The sequence below is a fragment of the Phoenix dactylifera genome, chromosome 6 (assembly GCF_009389715.1).
Source record: "Phoenix dactylifera cultivar Barhee BC4 chromosome 6, palm_55x_up_171113_PBpolish2nd_filt_p, whole genome shotgun sequence".
Lineage (NCBI taxonomy): Eukaryota > Viridiplantae > Streptophyta > Magnoliopsida > Arecales > Arecaceae > Phoenix > Phoenix dactylifera.
In genome coordinates, this window is record NC_052397.1 from 15851797 (window position 1) to 15875537 (window position 23741).

General features: G+C 35.2%; 1 protein-coding gene across 4 annotated transcripts; it reads left to right on the forward strand.

Moving 5' to 3' along the window:
- The first annotated feature begins 27 nt into the window (after positions 1-27).
- LOC120111105 (uncharacterized ATP-dependent helicase YprA-like) lies at positions 28-23741 on the forward strand. 4 transcript variants are annotated; one of them, XM_039127578.1, is made up of 28 exons: positions 28-263; positions 511-1236; positions 2138-2258; positions 2363-2460; positions 3092-3229; positions 3444-3512; positions 3603-3725; positions 3820-3969; positions 4160-4291; positions 4387-4466; positions 4651-4745; positions 4857-4924; positions 6781-6876; positions 7017-7087; positions 11873-11980; positions 12126-12201; positions 13494-13630; positions 13722-13881; positions 13996-14187; positions 14282-14398; positions 17357-17512; positions 18296-18466; positions 18566-18678; positions 19028-19151; positions 22613-22708; positions 22797-22859; positions 22961-23092; positions 23186-23741. In XM_039127578.1, exons 1-27 carry the CDS (start codon positions 114-116, stop codon positions 23030-23032), a joined length of 3702 nt encoding a protein of 1233 aa, XP_038983506.1. In that variant the 5' UTR covers positions 28-113; the 3' UTR covers positions 23033-23092; positions 23186-23741. The 4 variants fall into 4 exon arrangements, with proteins under 4 accessions (XP_038983506.1, XP_038983507.1, XP_038983505.1 ...); XM_039127579.1 differs by having other exon boundaries at positions 23261-23741; XM_039127580.1 differs by having other exon boundaries at positions 29-263; positions 14008-14187; positions 23180-23741.

Below are 23741 nucleotides of genomic sequence, written 5' to 3' on the forward strand. Positions count from 1 at the left end.
TTTTAAAAGCCCCAAGGCTCCGACGACCCGCCTCTCTCCTTCTCTTTGTGTCGGCAACCGGAGAGACCCCCGAAAAATTCTTTCGGCCGAGCGAGGAGTTTAGGGCGGCTGAGATGGAGAAGGAGATCGAAATCCGAAGCCTTAACGGGGAATCTATGATCGTCTCGATCGCCGGGCACAGGTCGATCGGGGAATTGAAAGCTCTGTTGAAGGAATCGTTCCTCCCGGCGAAGAATTCCCCAAACTTTCATCTCTTCTTCAAGGTAGGAGTTCAGTGCCGAATCTCAGTATTTTCCATCGGATGTCATCTCCAAGTTATCCTCTCTTGATCAAAATTTGATTTCTTTTAAAGGTTATAAAGCAACTTGTTTCTTGACTGCACCAAAAATCTCTCTCTCTCTTTCTCAAGACTTGACTCGGAGAAAAATGCTGTTATTTTAATATAAGATGGGCTTAATTTATTAATATTTTGCGTTTGGATTCATGATTGCTGTCAATTTTGTGATGAAGGGTGAAAAACTGAGATTGGAAAGCCGTATGGAGAACCATCAGATTGAGCATGGTGAATTCATGGTTCTTGTTCCATTTACGAAGAAAACCCAGCGATTTTCAGTAGAACCCGATCCCCCCGGGCCTCAAACTGGCCCTTCAAAATCTTCACGTGAGAGCATGGTGTCTTCTGCTGCTGAGTCGGCTTGGCTTGATATAATGAATGATCTTTCATCTCTATCTGATGTCGCCGGACTTGATGGAGCTCCAAGTAATTTCAGTCTGTCAAACAAGTTGGGTGGTGGGAAGGAGGAGGCCTTGAAAGTTGAAGGTTCGAGCAAGCTTTCCTTAAATACAAAGCGCAAGAGAGAACCAGAAAATGATCACGTGCTTCGTGATATATTACGCTCCGATTTTAAGAATGTGTTTGAGCAACAGACCAGTGATAGGATAAGCCAATTCGTGGAATCCGCGAGCTGCTTATCGAGTCCTACTATGGGTAGCTGCTTGTTGTTTGAAGAATTCTTTACAACATCCAAGGAAACAGGGCAGTGTGTGTGTCCATCATGGTTGAAGAGAGTATTGAAGAACTTCACTTTTCTGAACATCTTTTATGCCTTTTTTCACATTCAAGGTAAATGCATGACTTGGGATTGTATAGAGGAGGCACTGAAGAATCGTCGTAGGATTGGACTTGATGATATATGCATTTCAGATGTGGAGAACCTCTCACTACTTTGTCCCAAGGTAAATCTTTTTATAATCAGGGCAATCATGCTGGGGAAATATAACTGGGTCCCATGATTTGGTTTTTGGTTTGGTTACCTGGAAGGCAGAATTTAAAATTGCAGTTATTATCGCTAAGCTGGAGTTTAGCATATTGTAAAGATTTTGTTTCATATGTCTTTTTGGTCAACTATCGACCAATGGGTATCCTAAAGTACAGGGGACCTAGATCAGGTCATGCGAACCAGTGAATCTGAAATCACGGGGAAAAAGAAGTCAGACTTTAAATCAGAAGAAAAAAATGAAACAGAAGGAAAAGCAAGAACAGGATGTAATAGAAGTAGCAATCATATCCATGGCTTAGAAGAATCAAACTTTTGATCAAAATTGATTCTTAAAGATAAATTGGTTTGCGTAAAAAAGGTCATCTAAATCATCACTCGAGAATCATATATCTTCGAAGGACATGAAAACAGACTATAAGTTGTTGGCTAAAAGAGATTGGTCTCTTTTTTAACTGAAAATTGGTCTAGGACTTTCAGATATTCTCAAAATTCCATCATATATCAAATAAGGATTTTTATTGTGTTACCTTTGACTCTTGCTTAGGCCTAGCCAACCTTCTTGAGCGATCCTAGAAATCATGGAATGAATACCAATTTCATTTATTAACTTTATCTGTGCTGAATCATTTGCTTCTGTGCATCTGAATTGTTCTTGAACATCATTTTATCTTATCATTTCTAATTCTATATTCTACTTTCATTCTGTATGTCAGAATGGAATAATATGTCAGAAATTCTTTTTTATTCTGTTTTTACCGATGTTCTGAAATGCAATTTGTCCTCTTCTTTGTATAATACATGTACAGATCACTTTGCATACTCTTGTTTGAAAAATATGATGTATCTCCACTTGCCAGGTAGTAGTAATTCTGGGTTTACAAGAAAATATGGTAACCAAGTTGGGCTCTGCAATTGTTATTGGTAATCCTTCGACAGATTTATTAGATCAAAGTGAACTGACAAAAATGCTCCGAACTGGTATGATTTACCTATATTTTTGTTGTTTTCCCTTTTGTCTCATTTTCTAGGTTCACATGTTAGTCTATAAGTGGTTAACTTCTCCTCATTGATTATTTTCACAGCTAGAAAGAAAACACCAACCTCAGCAGTTATTAATGCTACGGAGAAACGGGAGGTTGCTTTCAAAACTGAATTATGGAGGGCTATTAAGTGTTGCATGGTATGCTTAGTCCAGATACAAGCTTGGTTCACTTACTCTAGGATCTAGAGCTCTGTTAGACAGACAAGGATTTTTGTGATGCTTAAAAGAGAAAAATCTTTTGGCAGTCATGGCATTATAAGTTCTTACTACAACTTTTGTTGGTAAAGTCAATTCAAAAGAGAAAAATGAATGTGGAGGCGAAAAAGAAGATATATTGTTAAATTTTCTTTTCTATCACTGATGTATTAGTTAAATTTACAATGCTGATTACTGCCTCTGTATTTTCTCCATGCACATCTGCAATATGCTTAATTTACAACATAAGTTCATGCAAGTTGTATAGATTTTGAGGTTGAGGAAGGCTTATTGATTATGGTAATAGTAGCATGAATATTTGGCTTATTTACCTAGGTCCAAAATATGGGAACAGTTGGTTTGCCAGTCCGATGTTTATTCAGTGGCAAACTTGTTGCTTCCTTGTTAAATTCCTGATGAGACTAGATGTCTGAACTTTTTCCCTTGAATACCTTGCTTGAATATTTCTCTGGCAGATCCAAGATGCTTGGCGGAATTATTGGCTTAGCAGTTTTTGTTAGTAGATTGAGGCTTTTCTAGTTCATGATTTGATGTGGACCTTCTGTTATTTCAGGAAAAGAACCTGTCAAAAACTAGCTTCCCTTTCATGTTGTCCCTAGAAGATCTTATATTGATGAAGGATGGTTTTGGTGTTTCAGAAGGTAGTGAAGTGAGGCCAGTGAAGACGAGATCATTGGCATCAGTATGTCATGTATGTTTCTCTTTTGTTCCTCTTCTTGATATCATCCTCTTGTTCATTTAACTGCAAATCATCATAAATTAAATAAAATCTTAAGTAACATCCTTTAAAATAATATCAATCTTTTAATAGAGATACTTTGAATTTTTTGTTGCTTACATGTCAGCATCTGATAACTTTATTGATAAGATTGCTGTGATCTGATCATTGAATTATCAATCAACAGAGTTTGAACCCCATGGAAGCTGCTGAAATGATTGAACATCTTAGACAAGGCATCGGAAAGCATGGACAGGTTTCTTCCTACATGCCTATGCTTCAAGTTCAGAAAATGTGATAGAAGAGCAACCTGAATAGTATGTTCTTGATGTCTTGTTCTCTGCAGATTGTGCATGTGCAAGAAATAGATGCAAAAGAGGCAGTGTATGTGGAACTTCCCAATGATCTGTCGGAAACATTAAAGTGTGCATTAAATAGGGTTGGAATATCCAGGTTATACAGCCACCAGGTGCCACTAGTTTTCTGTTATTTTCTTCTTTTTTTTTATTCTTGGAGTCCATATTTTCTAGTGGTTTTTGACCTTCTGTAATAATAATTTACAGGCTGAAGCTATGCAAGCTTCACTTTCTGGGAAGAATATTGTGGTGGCAACATCAACTTCTAGTGGAAAATCTCTGTGCTACAATGTTCCAGTTCTTGAATCACTCTCTCAGAATCTACTCTCATGTGCTATATACATCTTTCCAACAAAGGTCGTCTCTTTAAATTTCTTGCTTACTATTTAAGTGCAGTATCCAGTTCTTTTCCTCCTTTTTGGGGTACTATTTACAGAATTACCAGAATGTTTCACCTTTCTATTTTATTATGTACATTTTTAATTTTTATTTTGGTTCTTGTTGAGCATTCGCATAACCAGAAATAAATGTTTGTTCTTGCATGTAGGCTTTAGCTCAAGATCAGCTTAAAGCTTTATTAGAGATGACAAGGGGCCTGGATATGGACTTGACTGTTGGTGTATATGATGGTGATACATCTCAAGAACATCGTATTTGGATCAAGGATAATGCAAGATTGGTATTTGTGGAGACTTCGGAGTTCTGTACATTTTGCATTTCTTATGTTGCGTAGCTTCACTAACATGCCACACAATTATATTTTTATTTCTGTAGTTGATTACAAATCCAGATATGCTGCACATGTCAATCTTGCCGTATCATGGACGGTTTCAGCGGATTTTATCAAATCTCAGGTAGTGGGTGGGCATTTTTTGTAACTTCTTAGCGCACTTCAATTTTTCATATTAGTTCATTTTTAGCCTCCAATGGTTTTATTCAGATATTGTAATTACGAAAAACATACAGAGAATGTTGTTGAACAATTGTTTAAAGTACCCCATTATTGCAATTGCTTTCTCAGACAAGTTTTGAAATCAGGTATATAGTGATTGATGAAACTCATTCATATAAAGGAGCATTTGGTTGCCATATGGCTCTTATCTTAAGGAGACTCCGTCGAATTTGTTTCCATGGTACATTTTGTTTGATGGTTTTCAGATGATACAATGGTTGGATTGTATTTTTGCCTCCTTTAATATTAATTAGAAAATTAACAATGGTAATTTTTTATTCTGTGCTTGCAGCATATGGTAGTGATCCTGCCTTCATATTTTGTACTGCTACCTCTGCAAACCCACGAGAGCATGCTATGGTAGGCCAACAAATTACAGATTAGAACCTTTGCCTTACTTAGTATGTTGTTACACAATTGAAGTACTTTGCATGCCATTAGTGCTAACAAGAGTAGGAACTGGATCATTGGTGGTGTTGTTTAATTTGAAGATATTGTTAAGATAATGCAATTATAGATTGTAAGGGTTCTCCTTCTAACATTTTTTTTTTGGTGAAAAATTCTCCCTAATATGTTGGCTAGTGAATGCCATCAATTTAAACCTTCGACCTGGTTGTTGTTGTGATTATTTTAAAACATTTTAAGAGAAGCCCATGAAGTAGAAGATTAGCTCCATAAAAGAATATCAGAGGAAAGTTGCATGACTGTGTTTAATTATTTCTGGAATAACTTTCAATATTAGATGGTTGTTTACTGCCTTGAGCCGAGTGCTCTACTTGTTGAGCATATGTGATCCCTTAGATGGGCTACATCATGTTATTACAAACTGACGTGATGTATCTTACTTTAATCTCATTGTTCTTTATCTTGTTACTTTAATATATTTTGTTTAACAAAAATCTTGAACAATAAAACATTTGATGGAAAATGGTACAATCATCAGGGAAATGGGTGTCATATGGCAACCACAGATATGGGTCAAAGCATAGCCAATTTCCAAAATCCCAATGCCTCAACATACTGATGAAACCATGTTAGCAGGTAGGAAAACTAAGAGCAAAATTAAATTTTAAAAATTATGGGTGTAATTAATCAATAGGCATTTGAGACTTGAAACTATTTCTTTATATTATGTTAAATGAAAACTAGAAGCAAAAGATAAATCATAAGACCAAAGATTTAGTTCTGCAATAGGTTCAGGTATCCTTGTGTTACATCACAATTAATTTGCTGTGACCATTAAGAAAATCGACTAATCAAGCAATTATAAAGCATATATTAAGAAAGATAACCAATAATAATTTGAAGAATGACATTTTCCCAACTCATCACCAGCACAATATCAGGAGTATAAATAACCATAACTTTTAAGAAAATGGGGCCATTACGTTGAGAGAAAGAGGGAAGATTCTCATTTTGTTTTCCAGTAAATGTTTTTACAGACCATAAAACCAATCTAAGCTCAATCTTAGTGAAGTTGAAACTGATATAATCTCAACACTTCTAAATTAGAACTTCTAAAGGAACTCCTTACCAAAGTTGTTCTTCTAACTCATGCAAATTAAAGGACTATCACATGATTTACCAGACATGTCATATGAGAAATTTAATACAAGGGACCCTTGTTTAAGAATATCCAACCTAAATTAGATCCCAAATGAGTAAAATGTTTGCTACTGTACTTGCCTCCCTAGGATTGTTGTGCTTGAGTTAGTGTACAACAACACTCTCTTGCCTTGATTAAGTAGTTAAATGAAGTGTTATCATGAATGATGATTGGTGCATCAACTTGTTTACTTCCAAATACCACATTTTCCTGAAATTTATGATCATCAAGATTTGAAATTGGGTTTTCTTGAACTAGTTTAATACCTTCTCAATTTGAATAGTCTAATATTTGGTCCAGTCTTGCAAATGCTGATTCTTTATTGCAATTAGCATTAGTCTTATTCACACACAATCACACTGCAAGGAACAGCTTGTAGCTTGGTAGCTATGTTGTTGAGGTAGACAATAATTGGTTATGTTGTTTATTGGGGAATCTTGTAATTATATCGAGGTATCTTCTGTTTTGAAAAACCAAAGTTACTTTTGGGGTGTAACTTTAGATATTACTTTCCTTTGCCAAATTTTGCAAATTATTTAATAACTGTGATTATATGAAGGATGCCTCAATTTATTTCAAGAAGTTTTCCTTTTATTTGTTCGTGTGTTAGGAGCTTGCCAATTTGCAGAACTTAGACTTGATACAAAATGATGGAAGTCCTTGCAGTCAAAAACACTTTCTTTTATGGAATCCTCCATTACGTTTGGTAAGTGTGGTTTTCTTACCTATACCAGTGATAATAAAATATGAAGTTCTCTTGTAAAATTTACAATGCTCTTAGCTTAAAAATTTATATTTTATAATGTTTCTGATATTCAATAAATGTTGTTATTTTGCTTTACTTAGGGACCTAAGGCTCCAAGCAGCAGGAATGATAGCAAAAATGTGAAGTCAGATGTAATGACCAGGCGTTCAAGGTTGATTCATTCTTTACTCGTTGATGATCTACCATTCCTCTAATTTCTTCTAGTTTCATCAGTCCATGTCCTTAATGGAGAATCTCTCTTGCTAGTCATCATGCAGTTGATTGTTTTGCTTCCTTGGAGGTTCTCACATTATTTGTGAAAAATGATTGGTGCCTCCCCAACCATCTCCCGACTCCTCTTTCTTCTGTTTTATACTGGAATTCCCCCCTTTTTCCCCTTGTAGCAAGGGAAAAACTTCTATAGCTCAGAATAAGTTATGGCTGATAATGTTCACATGAAAAAATAGAGAGGTTCATTGTATACTAGTTATCACATGAAAACTTTGACGCTTGGATCCTTCTCTGCTTCTTATGATGGGTTTCCACAAAACAGTTTAGCCATGAACGTTGAAGCACTAAAAAGAACATCCTAAGGCCTGAATAACAAGGTTTTCAGTGGAATAAGACTTTTGCTCTGATTTAGATGATACTCTGTAAGGCACACACACACAGACATATTTGTATAATATTATGTTATATGATATTATATCATATGGTATCATATCATATCATATTGTACAATATTATATAGCATTGTGTCATATATATTGGGTGGGGGAGAGAGAGCTTTTTTTTTTTTTCAATATCTATAGTGGTTGTTATCTAAGAAAATAAAAACAGTAACACTTCAGGTGAAATGGCGAAATTTGAAAGGGTGGTTTACAACTTCGAACTTTTAGATGAAGCCACATTATTTACATGTAATCTTCCTTTGTAAAGAAACATTGAAGATTGATGATTTAGAGCACTTGGTTCTCTGTTTGATGGATTAATGTAAATTAATTGTGAAGTCAATGCTTGCTTAATGCCTCAATTTCAATATACATCATCATGCTTTAATAGACAGAAGCTCATGCCAATAAGGAAAATTACATCAATAAATGTGATGTAGGAAAAGGAGAGGAAGGCCTAAGACAACATCGATGGAGGTTATGAGAAAAAAATATGGAAAAGCTTGAAATTGCATTTGAGGTTGCCTGTTATAGGATTGCTTGGAGAATAAGGATCCATTAAGCCAACCCTGAATGGTTGGGAGAAGGTTGTTTGTTTATGTTGATGGTTATGGTTTGATGCTATGATGGGTAGAAGAAAACCATTGTGTGATTTGTCATAATAGTCAACTCAAAAGTTTCGAAAGTTACTCTTGCCCACCTACAACTTCCGGTTCATTGTGTTACATGATGCCTTGGCTCGAGATTCTATACTATTCTAGAGATTGTCATTGGATTCTAAGCAAGTCATATGATACCTTGTAACTAAGCGGATAATAGTTGATGGGGTAGTGCCCTTAAAGATGCAATGGTGGCTACAAATTTCACTGATGTTTTGAAAAATCTGCGAATTATTCATAGCTCATAGTCTAACCAAAGAATTTGATGAGTAATTTGTTAACCCCCAATGTATCACGAATATATCATGAATGTATCATTAAATTCTGGATTTTGGCGAATAGGTCATAAATCTTTCAATTCATGAATAATTGTGAATCTTTAAAGTTTATTCATTTGAGCTGATACTCGCTCTGGAAAGGTTCACGGCCAAGCTTTTTGCTTTTGAGGCATGAAGTGGGTGCAGTCAGGGAGAAACAATTGGGAGAATGGAGAAAGTGGTGTTTGACTTAGTTAAAATAATAATTTTATAAAAGAGTATTAAATGCTACTCTTTCACTCTTTTTGGTAGAAGACTAAGGCCCTGTTTGGGGAGCTTTTGGAGGGCCAGAAAGCACTTTCTGGCCCTCCAAAAGTACTTTTAGATAAAAAATGATGTTTGGTAAAATTTTCGGAAAGCTGTTTCAGCTTTTGCGGGAAGCTGAAAACAGCTTTTGGGGAGAAGCTCCAATTTGGAGCTTTTCGAAAACGCTGTTTTCAGCTTTGTCGGAAAGCTATTTTTTGGACCAAAATACCCCTATTTAAATCACACTTTTTTTTTCCAAAATCCTCATTCCGCTTCTTCCTCTCTCACCCATCCTTTCCCTCTCTATCTTCTTCTTCCTCTCAACGCCGCCGCCTCTGTTCCTTCTTCCTCTTCTTTTTTTTCTTTTTTTTTCTTTTGGAAGCTCGTGGCTGCCCACGGTGGCAGCCACCATGCCGGCCACCACCCATGGCCGGCGATCCCTCTATATTTCAATGAAATAAAATAATAAATAAATAAATAAATAAATAATGAGTGAGTGGCAAATAATCTGATCTAAATAAATAAATAAATAAATAAAAATATTAGTAGTTATTTAACCAATTTTATCACCTAGCTAGAAAATTTGTTAGAGAGATAAATAGTCATTAGAAGGATGAAAAATTAATTTACACTAATAATTATAATATTTTATATATTTATTATTGTATTATACTATAAATATAATATTATATTACATTATATCATAATACATTGATATGTTATGTTAAATAATTTAATATTATATTAAAGTATTATTCTATAATACATAATGTTATAGTACTATATTGTAATAATATTATATTATATTACATTAATATTATACTATATCATATATTTATGTATTAATACATGTTATATTTTATTATGCTCTGTTGTATAATACTGGTAATGTCCTTTATGGTCATTTTGTCACACGAAAGTACTTTCTTAGGCCCCGTTTGGGGGAGCTGTTGGCAGTAGAGCTTTTGGAAGTAGAACTGTTGGAAGTAGAGCTTTCTGAAGCAAAGCGTTTATAAAAAGTTGTTTGCTGTTTGGTAACTAAATTTCTAAAGTGTTGTGGCACTTTAACTTGTGTTTTGTAAACAAACTGAAAAAGTACTTTTGTATGACAAAATTACCATAAAGAACATTGCATAGTATTATACAACAGAGCATAATAAAATATAACATATATTAATATATAAATATATGATATAGTATAATATTACTATAATATAATATAATATAATATTATTACAATATAGTAATATAACAATGTATACTATAACATAATAATTTAATATAATATTAAATTATTTAACATAACATATCAATGTATTATGATATAATGTAATATAATATTATATTTACAGTACAATACAATAATAAGGTACAAAATATTATAATTATTAGCATACATTAATTTTTCATAATATAACATAATATTAAATTATTTAACATAACATATTAATGTATGATGATATAATATTATATTTATAGTATAATACAATAGTAAAGATATAAAATATTATAATTATTAGCGTAAATTAATTTTTCATAATATAACATAATATTAAATTATTTAACATAATATTTTAATTTATTATGATATAATGCAATATAATATTATATTTATAGTATAATACATTAATAAAGGTGTAAAATATTATAATTATTAACGCAAATTAATTTTTCATAATATAATATAATATTAAATTATTTAACATAACATATTAATGTATTATGATATAATATAATATAATATAATATTTATAGTATAATACAATAATAAAGGTGTAAAATATTATAATTATTAGTGTAAATTAATTTTTCATAATATAACATAATATTAAATTATTTAATGTAACATATTAATTTATTATGATATAATATAATATTATATTATATTTATAGTATAATACAATAATAAATGTACAAAATATTATAAAAAGACAAAGTATGTAATTATTATATTTTATTATGGGTATTTTGGTCAAAAAATAGCTTTTTCGAAAAGCTCCAAAATGGAGCTTCTTCCAAAAGCTGTTTTTAGCTTTCTGAAAAAGCTAAAACAGCTTTCTGAAATTTTTACCAAACATCCTTTTTCATCAAAAGTGCTTTTAGAGGGGCAGAAAGTACTTTTTGGTCCTCCAAAAGCTCCCTCAAACGGGGCCTAAGTCTTTCCCTTCTACTTTGTCTTCACCACCGTTTTTACTTTTTCCTCTTTTCTCATCCTCCTCCTTTCCCCAGTCCACACCTTTATCTTACCCTTTTATTTTTTCTTAAAATATCCTATATTATTTAAATTAGGATGAATTATATATAAATATTATATAGTGTAATATATATTATATAGTGTAATATATTATATAAATAGTATAAATGTGTGAGTGTGAATATATATTATAAATATTAGCCTAAATTTTATTAGTATAATAAATTTTTGCTGTTTTTTTCTGAGTGTACCAGATTTTTTCTGAATACCGGATTTCTTAACCTTGCTGAACTATTCCCGAACACTGAACTTGTGACTCTGGATGTAACCAGGCTTGCAAGTTCCAATTAAAGCTTTCTTGTTTAGGGTCCGACAAGGTCATATATCTAGTTTGATCCCACACGAAATATTTTGTAGTTTGGCTAGTATGAAAGAGGGAATATCTGTATAGTGGCACATGTAAGCATTGTTGATAAAAGAATAATCTGAGTTACTTAATTTAAGATGTATACACATTAACAAATGCAGATTTGAAGGTACAAGATTTGCATATGCACGTGTTCATGTAGAAATACATATTTCTTTGTACCTATACATACAAGGTCGAGACCTTATTCATAAACTCCAAATCAGCTATGAATATTGGTTCTTCAAGTTTCATTAAGACTAACCTTGTTCTTGGTATGCGGGGTAACAAGTCGTAACTGACCATCCCTTCTGTGTTAAATTGATGAAGGCTGACATTATGGGATTGCTTATAGCTGGTGCAAGCACATAGGCTGGTTTTATATTTTAGTGAATAATATATGATGACTGTTTTGTTCATTATAGAACCAAAAATTTTATTAATTGTCATGTTTTTGTTTCCAGCTCAATTATGGAAGTTTCTTATCTCTTTGCCGAAATGGTTCAGCATGGGCTTCGCTGCATTGCCTTTTGTAAGACGAGGAAACTCTGCGAACTAGTTCTTTGTTACACGTAAGTCACTTAAATATTTATAAGAAATACTTCTAGGTATATGTGATTAATAGGACATAATTTTTTGAAAATATTATTCTGTTACTGTATTAGATTTTTGTGCTTCTTTATAGATTCAATATGTTTTTTTTTGTAATTATGATAGGCGTGAAATTCTTCAGGAGATTGCATGTGATCTGGTTGGTTCTATATCTGTATATCGTGCTGGCTACACTCCTCAGGTTATTCCACTCTTTCATGTCACTATAATACATTACCATGTTAAGGGATTATTTAGATTGCATCCATATAGATTTGCATGTACTCTAGGATTGCTCATTCCATCTCATTCCATCTCAAACCCCCTCCTCTTATTTGAAGTTCAATACTCCTGTCAATAGGCATTAGATGGTAAGACATCTAGCTTAATGTACCTTAGGTTGGGACTGCATATTAACTTCAGGATACTTAATGTTTCCTCTTGAGTGAAGCCCATTGAGGGTATCTTTTCTTATAAAGCATTCATAGTGCAAGGCAAAGGAGATATAATATGTAATGATCAAATAGGAATTTATACAAAAGAAGAGGATTAACCATGGATATATACAAAACCAAGTGCATAATTGTATACATACACCTAAAAGAGAAAGAAAGGAATGGGGTATACTGCAGTGTTTCATTCAAGTACTATAACTAAATTTCTGCTCAGTTTGCACTATTGCACACCTAAACCCTAGATGACTTGTATGGCAAAGTAGAAGGATCATGTGAGAGATGGTATTCATTGTGAACATTGTCTCCATGCTTTGAAGAACTTCTGTTTTGCATTGCCATCTTTCCATTGTTAGGAACCTTGATAGGGTCCATATCAAGGTTCACTGTTTTGGTATCGAACCCTATATTGAGATCATTCTATTATAGTGTCAGTACACTGTACGGTCGTACCGAGTGTTGGTAGAGTACAAGATTGTGTACCAGTTCAGTACCAGTATGGCATGGTACGTCTGGTATGGTATGGTACTAACCGGTACAACAAACTTTGGTCCATATCAATTCGCTGATTGATCAAAGGATTGAGATTGCTTAAGCTTTTATTGTTTAGCATTGTGAGTGGGATGTTAGATGTATATCTTGTCATGATGAAGATATTTATTCATGATGTTGAGGATCTGAGTTTAGCGGTGCGGATTCGTATGAAGCATCACTGTGTCCTCTTGGAAAGGTCTTTGTGCAGTCAATGAAGATTGTACAAATTGACTAACCTCTATTGCCCATAATTTGCATGTGCGGGAAGAAGTGGGGGGGGGGGGTGCTAATATACCTCATTAATGCGAATTATTTAGATTATGCTTTGTCTACTTAATGCTGGTTAAAATCAAAATCTACACAATATTTATGAAAATCTAACTTATCTGTTATGTATATGTAGCAGTGTTTTTTCTCACTTTCATTTTCTCCTTTCTTGATTAGTGGTTCATATTTCACCAAATCCTTGACTATGGTTTGCTGGGTTGTGGAATAAATGATAGAGCAGGAGAGAAGAAGAATAGAAGCTGAACTTTTTGAGGGGAAACTTCATGGTGTTGCTGCGACAAATGCTCTTGAACTTGGGATTGATGTAGGACATATTGATGCAACTTTGCATCTTGGTTTTCCTGGTAGTGTTGCTAGGTGGAGAGTTAACTGATATCTTGCATTATGTATGTATGCTCCCTATCAGCTTGATGATGTTTATTTGTTCCTTTCCCCCCTTAATTTGTAGCTTGTGGCAACAAGCCGGGAGATCTGGAAGAAGAGCAAGGCCATCACTGGCAGTCTATGTTGCACTTGAAGGGCCACTTGATCAGTACTTCATGAAGTTTCCACATAAGCTTTTTGGGAGCCCAATTGAGCATTGCCAAGTTGATGCTCATAACCAGAAGGTTCATTTAAACATGCTTGCTTCTTTAATTTAAGGAGAAAACATTTTTTTTTTAAAATTCTATCGGGGGATTTATGTAAATGGATAAAAGTTTGCCATGTGTTTATTTTTGAAGTGCGTATTACAGGTGCTAGAACAGCATATTGCCTGTGCTGCTTATGAACTCCCATTGTGTTTACAATATGATGAAAAATATTTTGGTTCTGGTCTGGACTGTGCAATAACAGCTCTCAAGCTTAAAGGATACTTAAGTAATGATCACCTAGGTGTTTCTTCTTCCAAAGTATGGAATTATATTGGACCTGAGGTGTGTGTGTTTTGGTCTACATGCCTTTTTCCTCTGGTATATAGAAATGAGAAGTAATAGTTACTTATTTAACCTTTTATTTCCATTTTTCCAGGAAAGGCCATCACATGCAGTTAGCATACGTGCGATAGAAACTGATAGATACAAAGTGGTCGACATGTTAAACAACGAAGTGCTTGAGGAAATTGAGGAAAGCAGGGCTTTTTATCAGGTAATTTGCAGTCAATGCTCTTCCAAGCTGCAGTGCTGTTAATTTGCAGTGGTTTGATATTTGTAATCAGCAGGTTGCATAAAATGAACTGTAGAATTTTATTATTTTATTTGCTTTAGGATGTTTTACCATATTATTATTTACAGAAGTTCAAGTTTTTCTGTGCCACTCTTTTATTTTTAAAAATATATAACAAGAATCTACTGTATTTTATTTTTGCTCTTGCTTGAAAAAAATATCTAATATGTATGATTTGGATTAAGACTGTGTTGCATGCACATGAATATGAGAATTAGATTTGGACACGTGTCCAAGTGCCTAACTCAGCAAGAGGGGAAAGGAAAGATGTGGGGATACGCAGGATAACATATAAATTTAATTAAATTATATATTTATATGTATTTAAAGTTTAAACATTATCTATTTAAACATTAAAAGGAAAATGATAAAAGATATTATTTGTTAAGATCTTTCAATATACATGTTTCTCATTCCAACTTTCCTCTAAATCATGCAACAATTATTTTGTAAAGTTGTTTCAATACCTATAAACAAATCTTGAAAAAGAACAACTAATGTCAAATTAGAGGATCAAACTCATTGTTGGAAGAGTTCAACTTTCTTCCAATCTTTTAAAGTGACTGCCAAAGAACTTTATAAGTATCCAAGTATCCGATATTTATCTGTCTCAAATATGCATCTGATACGGATCATCGGAGCTGGATGCGAGTGCCCAAGTAACACCGGTTAAAAAGGGAGAAAAAAAAAGAAGAGATGAATTGTATGATTTAGAGGGTAGTTTGTAGTTTGAATATCCTTGTACTGTAGAATACTAGAATTCATCTCTCATTTGGGCTTTTGTACCTCAATGTTAGCTGGCAGTTACATATCTTGTAAAAAGGATGATCACTTCACATGAGTTGTTGATATCTTATATTTTCTTAGTTTTCAAGTGCTTCTTTGTTGATACTTTGAATGTGTTTTGCTACCTATCTTTAATGAATTTAAGATTTCCTATTTAAGATTCTTTTAATCTATCAATATTTTTTGTACAGGGCAAAAAAGTAAATTCTTTACATATGTGTATTTCATACATGCAATTACAACCATGTGGATATTCAATTCTATAAAGGGTAGGCATATTGGTGTCTAATTCAAGTGAGATTATTATATTTCCTGTTATAACTGACCATGGATTAAGTGCCAATTTGCATGGGATAGCACAAAACAATATGGATTGTGCCAGTGCTAGTATCAAGTTAGCAAATTACCTCCTTGTGATATTTCAATCCTTCCAATCAGTTGTATTACAACATATCAAAGTACCGAACCGGTGCCGCCGGCCAACCGGTCCGGGCTCCGGTATCGGCACGACGAATCTTGGTTCTAAGCTACTATTTTTATTTAGCGACAAGTCTCCATCTTCTTAAGCTATCATAGTCTATACATCCTTGGACATGTTATTCGTTAAATAATAATTAAGGCCCTAATTAGATGCACAAAAACGCCACGACATTGACCAATTTTTGTTCCTTGCAAATAGTTCCTATACAAGTGTTTGGATACATGTTTTAAGGTATGAAAAATACTCCAAAACAGACCCCATACTAAAGTATTTTCATACTTCACTAAAGCCAATCTCACTTATAGCATTTATCTTGTCCAATCCCCCAGCTTATGTGCCTTATTTGCTATTGTTTCCGAATCCCTATTGTGCTTACCCCTAGTCCATTACCACAATGTTGACGATACTAGCCACAGCAACAACACTGGCGGTCTCCACTGATCATGGTGATGGCGCGGACGACAATCATGCCCCTGGCCTTTCTCTCCCATTTTTCTATCCAGGCCACCTCCAAATGATCCCTAGCCATTCGGTTCGTGCCCCATCTTTGCCAGCCCATACCCCTTTGCTAGCTAGATCCTTCATCCCGCTTCCCAAATTCGGTTAACCAAATTCACCTGGTCTCTTGGAGGATCTCAACACACATTTGGCGACCCATCTCCAATTCCCACTTCCCCATTCCCCATACTGTCGCCGCCGCCACCACCGTAATCATGGTGATGCAAGTAGCAGTGATGGCGGCGGTGATTATTGTGGCTATGGTGGTGGCTGTCTTGGTGACATGGTGGTGATTGTGGTTGTCCCATTGTGGTGGTGGTTATATTGATGATGATGGCGATGATTGCAGTTCCAGTGGCCATGGTAATGGTGCCCAAATAGTTGTGGTGGTCACAGTGATGGTGGTGGTGATTGTGATGGTTGTCTAGGTGATGGTGGTGGGCATGATGATTGCAGTAATGACGGTGGTGGTGATCCTTGTATTGTGGTGGTCATGATCGTGATGGTGATGATGGTGCCCATGGTGGCAGCGATGGTGTTGGCAATTGTAATGGTGGTGATGGTGGTGATGAAGATGGCAATGGTAATGGTGGTTGTGGTCACATGGACACTGGTGGTGATTGATGTGGCCAAAGGTTAGGCTGTTAGGGTTCATATTGTCTGGAATACAGTGGGTTGGCAACCAATTCTTGTGGGAGGAAAAAACTTTTCTTGATTTTCTTTTGATCCTAGCCAAACAGCTATAAATCTAATATCCCAGAGTAAAAGTTTTGCATCGTACTGGCATGATTTATATTAGAGAAGTTTTGTTCTCTAGAAGTTCTTTCAAATTACCGAATAGGACCTAAGATGTTCAAGCATAAGGTCCTGAAGGCAATTAGTGGCCCACGGCATAGTCCTAGCTTAATTCTTTAGAAACTTTGATAATTGTATGTGATTGCTTCATGATTCCTGGAGGGTGCATGCTCTCTCTAGCATTTCTATACATTAGCCATTTGTATTTTCTTTCTATAATTATAATGTGATGCAGATTTTATATAGTGAATGTTGCTTCTTGTTCTTTATAGATCAAATCAGTATATGAGACACCCTACCCTTTTTTTTCACCTATTCAGGTATATGAAGGTGCTGTTTACATGCATCAAGGCGTCACCCATCTTGTGAAAGAATTAGACTCATCAAGAAAGATTGCTTTTTGCCAAAAAGCTGATTTGAAGTATTATACAAAGACACGTGACTACACAGACATTATTGTTACTGGAGATGACCTTGTATGTATAGCTATTAAACCTTTTAGAATGCAATTTATTTTCATTCATTAATTGACAATGCTGTCTTTTCCCCAAGAACTACCTTTCAGTTCATCTTTATGAATATCCCATCCTTGTTTTTGATGATTGAATGGTTTTTCCCAAGTTCAGTTGATTTCAGTCATATGACTGTCATCTATGTACGCCATTGTTTTTTTTCCTTTTTTATTTAGTGAAGTTTTCCTCAATTTAGAATTTAATGGTTATGTAGACTCCTTTTTTTTCTTTCCTTTTCTACTATATATTTTTTAAATTGTCTGAAAGTAAGAGTTTGAGATGTAGAAGTTTTTTTTCTTTTCTTTAGCCTTTTCTTCTTTTGGCACTTCTAAACTTTAAAGACTGGAAATGGATTTTCAAGTTTTTGAGCTTGACTCATCACTGAGATTGTCAAGGTTCTAGAATCAGGTCTTACAAAGATCCATGGTGTGGTGATAGCCCATTTGTGTGCGAACCTCTTGGGTATCCTTTATATCCTAATAGTGAACATTGCGGGTCAGTTTTTGATGATGCTTTCTGCAGGGTGGATTTAAATCTTGCAGTTGTCATTTGAAAATAATCAAAATAGTGGAGATTATCACTACCTTATCTCCTAGCTGTATAAATAGTCGTAGATTGCCCATACGTATCTAGGTTATCGAGTATTGCAGGATTTATTATTGCTAATTTGCTGTTTGGAATGACACTCTTAAATTGACTCTAAAATTATAAAAAACAATTGATTGTTCTTTTCTTTGTTGTCTTTAGGGTTATCCACCAGTGAGGGCATCAGAATTTGAGAAACTAAGAACAACTGCCCAAGCAAATGCTTGCAAAGTAACAACCAAATGGTTTGGCTTTTATCGCATATGGAGAGCAAGTAACAGGATATTTGACAGAGTTGAGCTTTCTTTACCTTCATATTCCTTTGAATCCCAGGTTAGTGGTACAAATCATTTTATTTTTAATTTTTTCGTACTCTGACTTTTCAAGCTTTTGCTCAATTTTTGGGTACCATTCTTTCAAATGGTTATGCAGGCAGCTTGGATACGGATTCCTCCGTCAGTAAAGACAGCTGTGGAGATGCAGAACCTTCCATTTCGTGCAGGGATGCATGCTGCTTCCCATGCTCTCCTCAACGTAGTTCCATTGTAAGTTCTTGTCACTTTGTTGTCTAGAGCCAGTTCGATTGTTTAATACTAGCAGGGTGATCGATAAGCTGTAAATTTATCAGATGGTTGGCCTAAATTAGGCCACTTGCCCTTGATAAGATGAGTTGCTGGTTCTCTTTTTTCCAGTGCATCCCTCAGACTGTAGGAACTGACAGCTTGCCGGGTTTCTTCTACTAATTATGAATAGAACTTTCATTTTTAAATATTAATTTAGGAACATACAAGTTCTACATTTGCATATATGCTGCAGTTTATTATTTAAGCTTGCATTTTGTCTGATATGCGCTATACCATATGAATGTAATGGCTATGCATATTTTATATGTAGGCATATGATGTGCAACACTTCCGACTTGGGTACTGAGTGTGCAAATCCCCATGAAACTCGTGCTATTCCTGAAAGAATTTTGTTGTATGATCAACATCCTGGAGGTATTGGTATTACAGCACAGGTAAATATTGAAGTCTAAGTCCCGATAATATGAATGCTATCTTAGAAAGGTTTAGGTGTTGCCATCATCGCATTTTTAAATTTTTAGGTGCTTGTTTAAGAATCTTGTGGTGGGTGAGTGGGGCGCGGATTATTGCTTAATTCCAATTTCTTACTTTGACATTGGGCAATGTCAATGTTTAGAATAAAGTTTTAAACCCGTCCACCAGTCAAGACATACATACGCGTGCACGCTCATGTATGTATTTATGCAAACAGGCATTTAGCGGTCCCACATGGTCATATGTGCTCATTCCAACCCCTCTAAATGCGTGTGGGCACATACACATGCAAGCAGGCATGAAACATGCATAGGTACTCACAACACTATCACTGCTCACTCATGCATACAACTCCATGTATGTATTTGCACAGACAAACCCACACTTGCATGGCTGTCTTCATACGCATGCCCAGTTCCTAGATCAACCACTTGTGCATAGATATTTATGCTCATACATGCAGGCACTCAAAGAAGCATACATGCACCTGCATGTGCACACTTTCATGCATTGAGAGATCCAAAAACAAAATTTTGAAAGTCTTCTTATTATGAGTTAAGTGGCCAGAAAATAATGGTCTTAATTTAGCTAGATTGAATAAAGCTACATGATATGTTATATGAACTGAAATCACTATTGATCATGACAGATTCAGCTCACTGCTTGTAAACGTACGGACTAGAGTTCAACATGTTTGAATGTAACGGAGAATCGTCTATTAATAAGAAATATAAGGGCACTTGTATTAGGCACAAATATAGAAATTAGGAAATTTTATTTTATAGGAAAATTAGAAAAAATTATTTTTATGTGGACTCTAGAATTAGAATTTTATGATGACTCTAGTATTTTATTTTTGTGCGGACTTAGATATAAATCCATTGTTATGTTAATTGGGAACACAGTTTTTACATTATTGAGTTTCGAGAATATAGAATATTGAGTTGCTGTCTCCCTTTGCCTTCTTCTGCGACTCTTTCCTTTTCTTCTTTTTCTTCTCTCTCCTTCTGTCCTGCATCAATTGATCTGATGGTGATGTTAAATTTGTTAGTTACTTTTGGAAGACACTTTGGTAATTTGATGTTTTCCTCTGTATTCCACCCCCAAACTGATGATCAAACTGAAACACTTAATTATAGTTTGAGTGATTTGCTTAGATGTCTGGTTGGAGACAAATAGGGTAATTGGGATTTGGTGCTATCTACTACTGAATTCGCTTATCATCTTTGTTCATAGGTCAACGATTAACAGCCTAACTGAGTGTGTTTATGGATATCAACCCCATACCCTTATTGATCTTGTTCCTTTGCCTGATACCCATGTTTCTGAATTTGCAGAAAATTTTGCCCAACATATGCATGATTCATATATAGAGATTAGGCACAAAATTGTAATGATTAATGCAGATTATAAACTTGCTGCTGATATTGCATCATAAGGCTAAGTAGTTTAATGTAGGGCATATTATCATGGTTCACATTCATCTAGAATGTTTGCCTAAAAGTTCTTTCAAGAAATTGCATGCCCAAGTCATTGGCCCATTTTCCATTATTAGAAAACTTGGACCAATGTATATTTACTTGATTTACCTGGTCATATGAATGTTAGTCTTGTTTTCAATTTGGAGGATTGATTACCTTACCGAGACACCTTGAGCCCTCTGCTTTGCTATCTAGCATTCTTGCAAGTACTTCAGTTCCTAAGGCACCATATTTTCTTTAGCAGCGAGATGAGATTAAGACAATTATGGATGATCGGAGTGTTACTTCTTCTAATGGTGGCTTCCATCATTTTCTTGTCCAATGGAAAGGCCATCCTTGATCTGACATTTCTTGGATTCCACTTGCCTTGGATCTTGAATTTCTTGAGTAATACTTGCAATAAACTCTTTGGAATCGAGTTCTTTCCAACTGGGGGAGTTTGACGGAGGATCGTCCATTAATAAGAAATCTAGGCGCACTTATTTTAGGTGCAAATATAGAAATTAAAATTTATTTGGATATTAGAGAATTTTATTTTTATGTGGACTATAGAGCTAGATTTTTGTGGACTCTAAAGTTAGAATTTTATCTAGACTCTAGAATTTTATTTTTATGCGGACTCTAGCATTTTATTTTTATACGGACTCTTATTAGGGTTTTGGATTGTCTATATAAATCCATTGCTATGTTAATTGTGAACACGGTTTGTATTATTGAGTTTTGAGAATACAGAATATTGAGTTACTCTCTCTCTCTACCTTTTTTTCCTCCTCCTCCCTCTTATTCTTCTTCTTCTCTCCCTCTCCTTACGTCATGTCAGAATGTTTCTTGGTTACATATTAGAACATGTATTTTGCTCTTAATTTGCCTATATTATGATCAGTATACAAGGAAGAAAACCTTGAGAGCATTTGTTTGCTAGTTTTTAATCATCGTAAATGTTGTATATCATTATTGGCCATATGGACTTTTAATTTGGAATCTTGTCATGTATGTTGCACCAATTAAGATTTATTCTTAGATCCTGCTAGGATAATTCTAACTTAGCTAGCACGTGCACACTTGTACGCATGCATACAGACGTGTCCACAGGCATGTACACTCACATAGAAATCACATAGAGAGAGAGAGAGAGAGAGAGAGAGAGAGAGAGAGATTTAATAGTAGTTCTACTGCAATGATGCGCCCTTTATTTAGGTGGATGTGGCCCAGGTTAAATATGCTTCAACTTGAAGAGACTTGTTATGATCCTAACCAATGCATAGGCATTATGGATGGGTTAGGTTTGAGTCACAACCAAGCAGATACAAGACCACCATGATCCATGGCTATCATCCTCAATGGCGCAGTCTGTTGCGGCTTTTTCTCTAGTCTAGGTAGTCCTTTCCCATCTCACTGCTTTCACTCCAAGGCAATTAGGTAGTCCTTCCCATGTAATTGCTTTCACCCTAGGACAGTTAGATAGCCTTTTCGGTGTGGTGGCTAAATTCTAGTCACTAGGTAGCCTTACCCATAGGCAACTCATTATGGCCTTTTCTTTTTCTTGCTTTTTTCCCCATTGGTTACCCCCTTGGTGACTCAAAACTTCAGATGTGGGTCTAGCTCTAATACCAATTATTTTGATCCTAACTAACACACTCAAAATGCCTAGGCATTAGGGATGCATTAGGCTTGGGTCCTGACTAGGTAAATGGCAAGTCTGAATGGTAAAACTAGCAAAACATAGATCATGAATGAGCACTGCTGTGATTATTCTCATATTTATCTGATCCTTTCACCCTATATGCAACTTTTGCTAATTCTTTTTTTCTTCTTTTTTTTATAATGTTGAATCATAATGTTGGTTCATACAGGTTGTAATGCCCAATTTTTGGCTTTATCTAAACATGAATGTTACACGTGCATGCCCTTGGTAACACAAATTTCAAGTTTTGTAACAGGTCCAACTACTCTTTGGGGAACTCCTAACAGCGGCCTTAGAACTAATTTCAGCATGCAACTGCATGAGTCGTTCTGGTTGTCCAAATTGTGTACAAGTAAGGCCCAGTCATCTTCATTCCAAACCCCTTTTTTTACCAAGAAAATGGAAAAAGAAGCAGTGTTTATCAAGGTCTTGTGTCGTAGGTGCTATCATGTAGCGAATACAATGAAGTTCTGGACAAGGAGGCTGCCATTGTAATTCTTGTGGTATGATGTTTTATGTTGGTGGAACTTACATCCCATATATGTTAGTGCCCTTTCTGCTAGATCTATAATTTGACTTTGTAAAGGCGATTTGGTTTGTGCAGGATGTGATCGAAGCTGAGAAGTCATATTTTGAAGGCAAAGAGAAGATATTTGAAAACTCTGCTGCAAACTAGCAGTTGGTGTTCTAAGTATCATGGCAAAGCCAGGCAGAGTTTTTTCTACACTACTGCAAGGTATGCTGTGGTTGTAGTTTGGAATTATGTAATCACTATTGCATGCTAATCCTGATGTCAGGGCATCTATATCATTCACTACTGAAGATGCAGACAACCATCCCAGCTTCCTGTCGATAAACCCATGCCCAAAAACTTCTGTCCGGATAGGTGCATATTTTTTGATAGAACGGTGGTGTCCACCCAGTATTTCATCAAAACATGGAATCAGAACAAAGCCTGTGAAGGGAGTCAGAAGACAGTACCAGCGTAGATGAGAAAGTGTCGGCATGAAACTGACTGCTGCTGAACCAGTTGAGACAGTGGAAATTGATTAACATATACCATTGGTACTTGCAAATATGTAGATCGCATGGGGTAGATGAGGTGGCGACTGGTGTAATGCTTTGTTGTATGTTATATGTATCCCTTTACAATGTGTCATGAAAACTTGTTACATTGGTGAGCCCATCCATAATCGTTACTCTGCTGCCCTTCCTTCTACTTCGATGCATATCATTTTTAGCCAACGCATCGAAGTGTTTTTTTGTTCCAGTGCCTCTGCTTAATACCTAGGGTTCAAAGTGGAAAATTTTCTGATTGCTTAATGTCAATGCTTGTGAGTAGAGGGGAGAAACTAGTTCCTTCTCTGATGGACTTCTTTACTTTA

Bases quoted from the DNA above. Each gene is read 5' to 3' on its own strand.
- LOC120111105 (XM_039127577.1), top strand. From the start codon at position 114: ATGGAGAAGGAGATCGAAATCCGAAGCCTTAACGGGGAATCTATGATC. The intron at 3,726-3,819 runs GTGCCACTAGTT...AATAATTTACAG, and splicing joins CCAGGTTATACAGCCACCAG to GCTGAAGCTATGCAAGCTTC. The intron at 22,709-22,796 runs GTAAGGCCCAGT...CTTGTGTCGTAG, and splicing joins GTTGTCCAAATTGTGTACAA to GTGCTATCATGTAGCGAATA.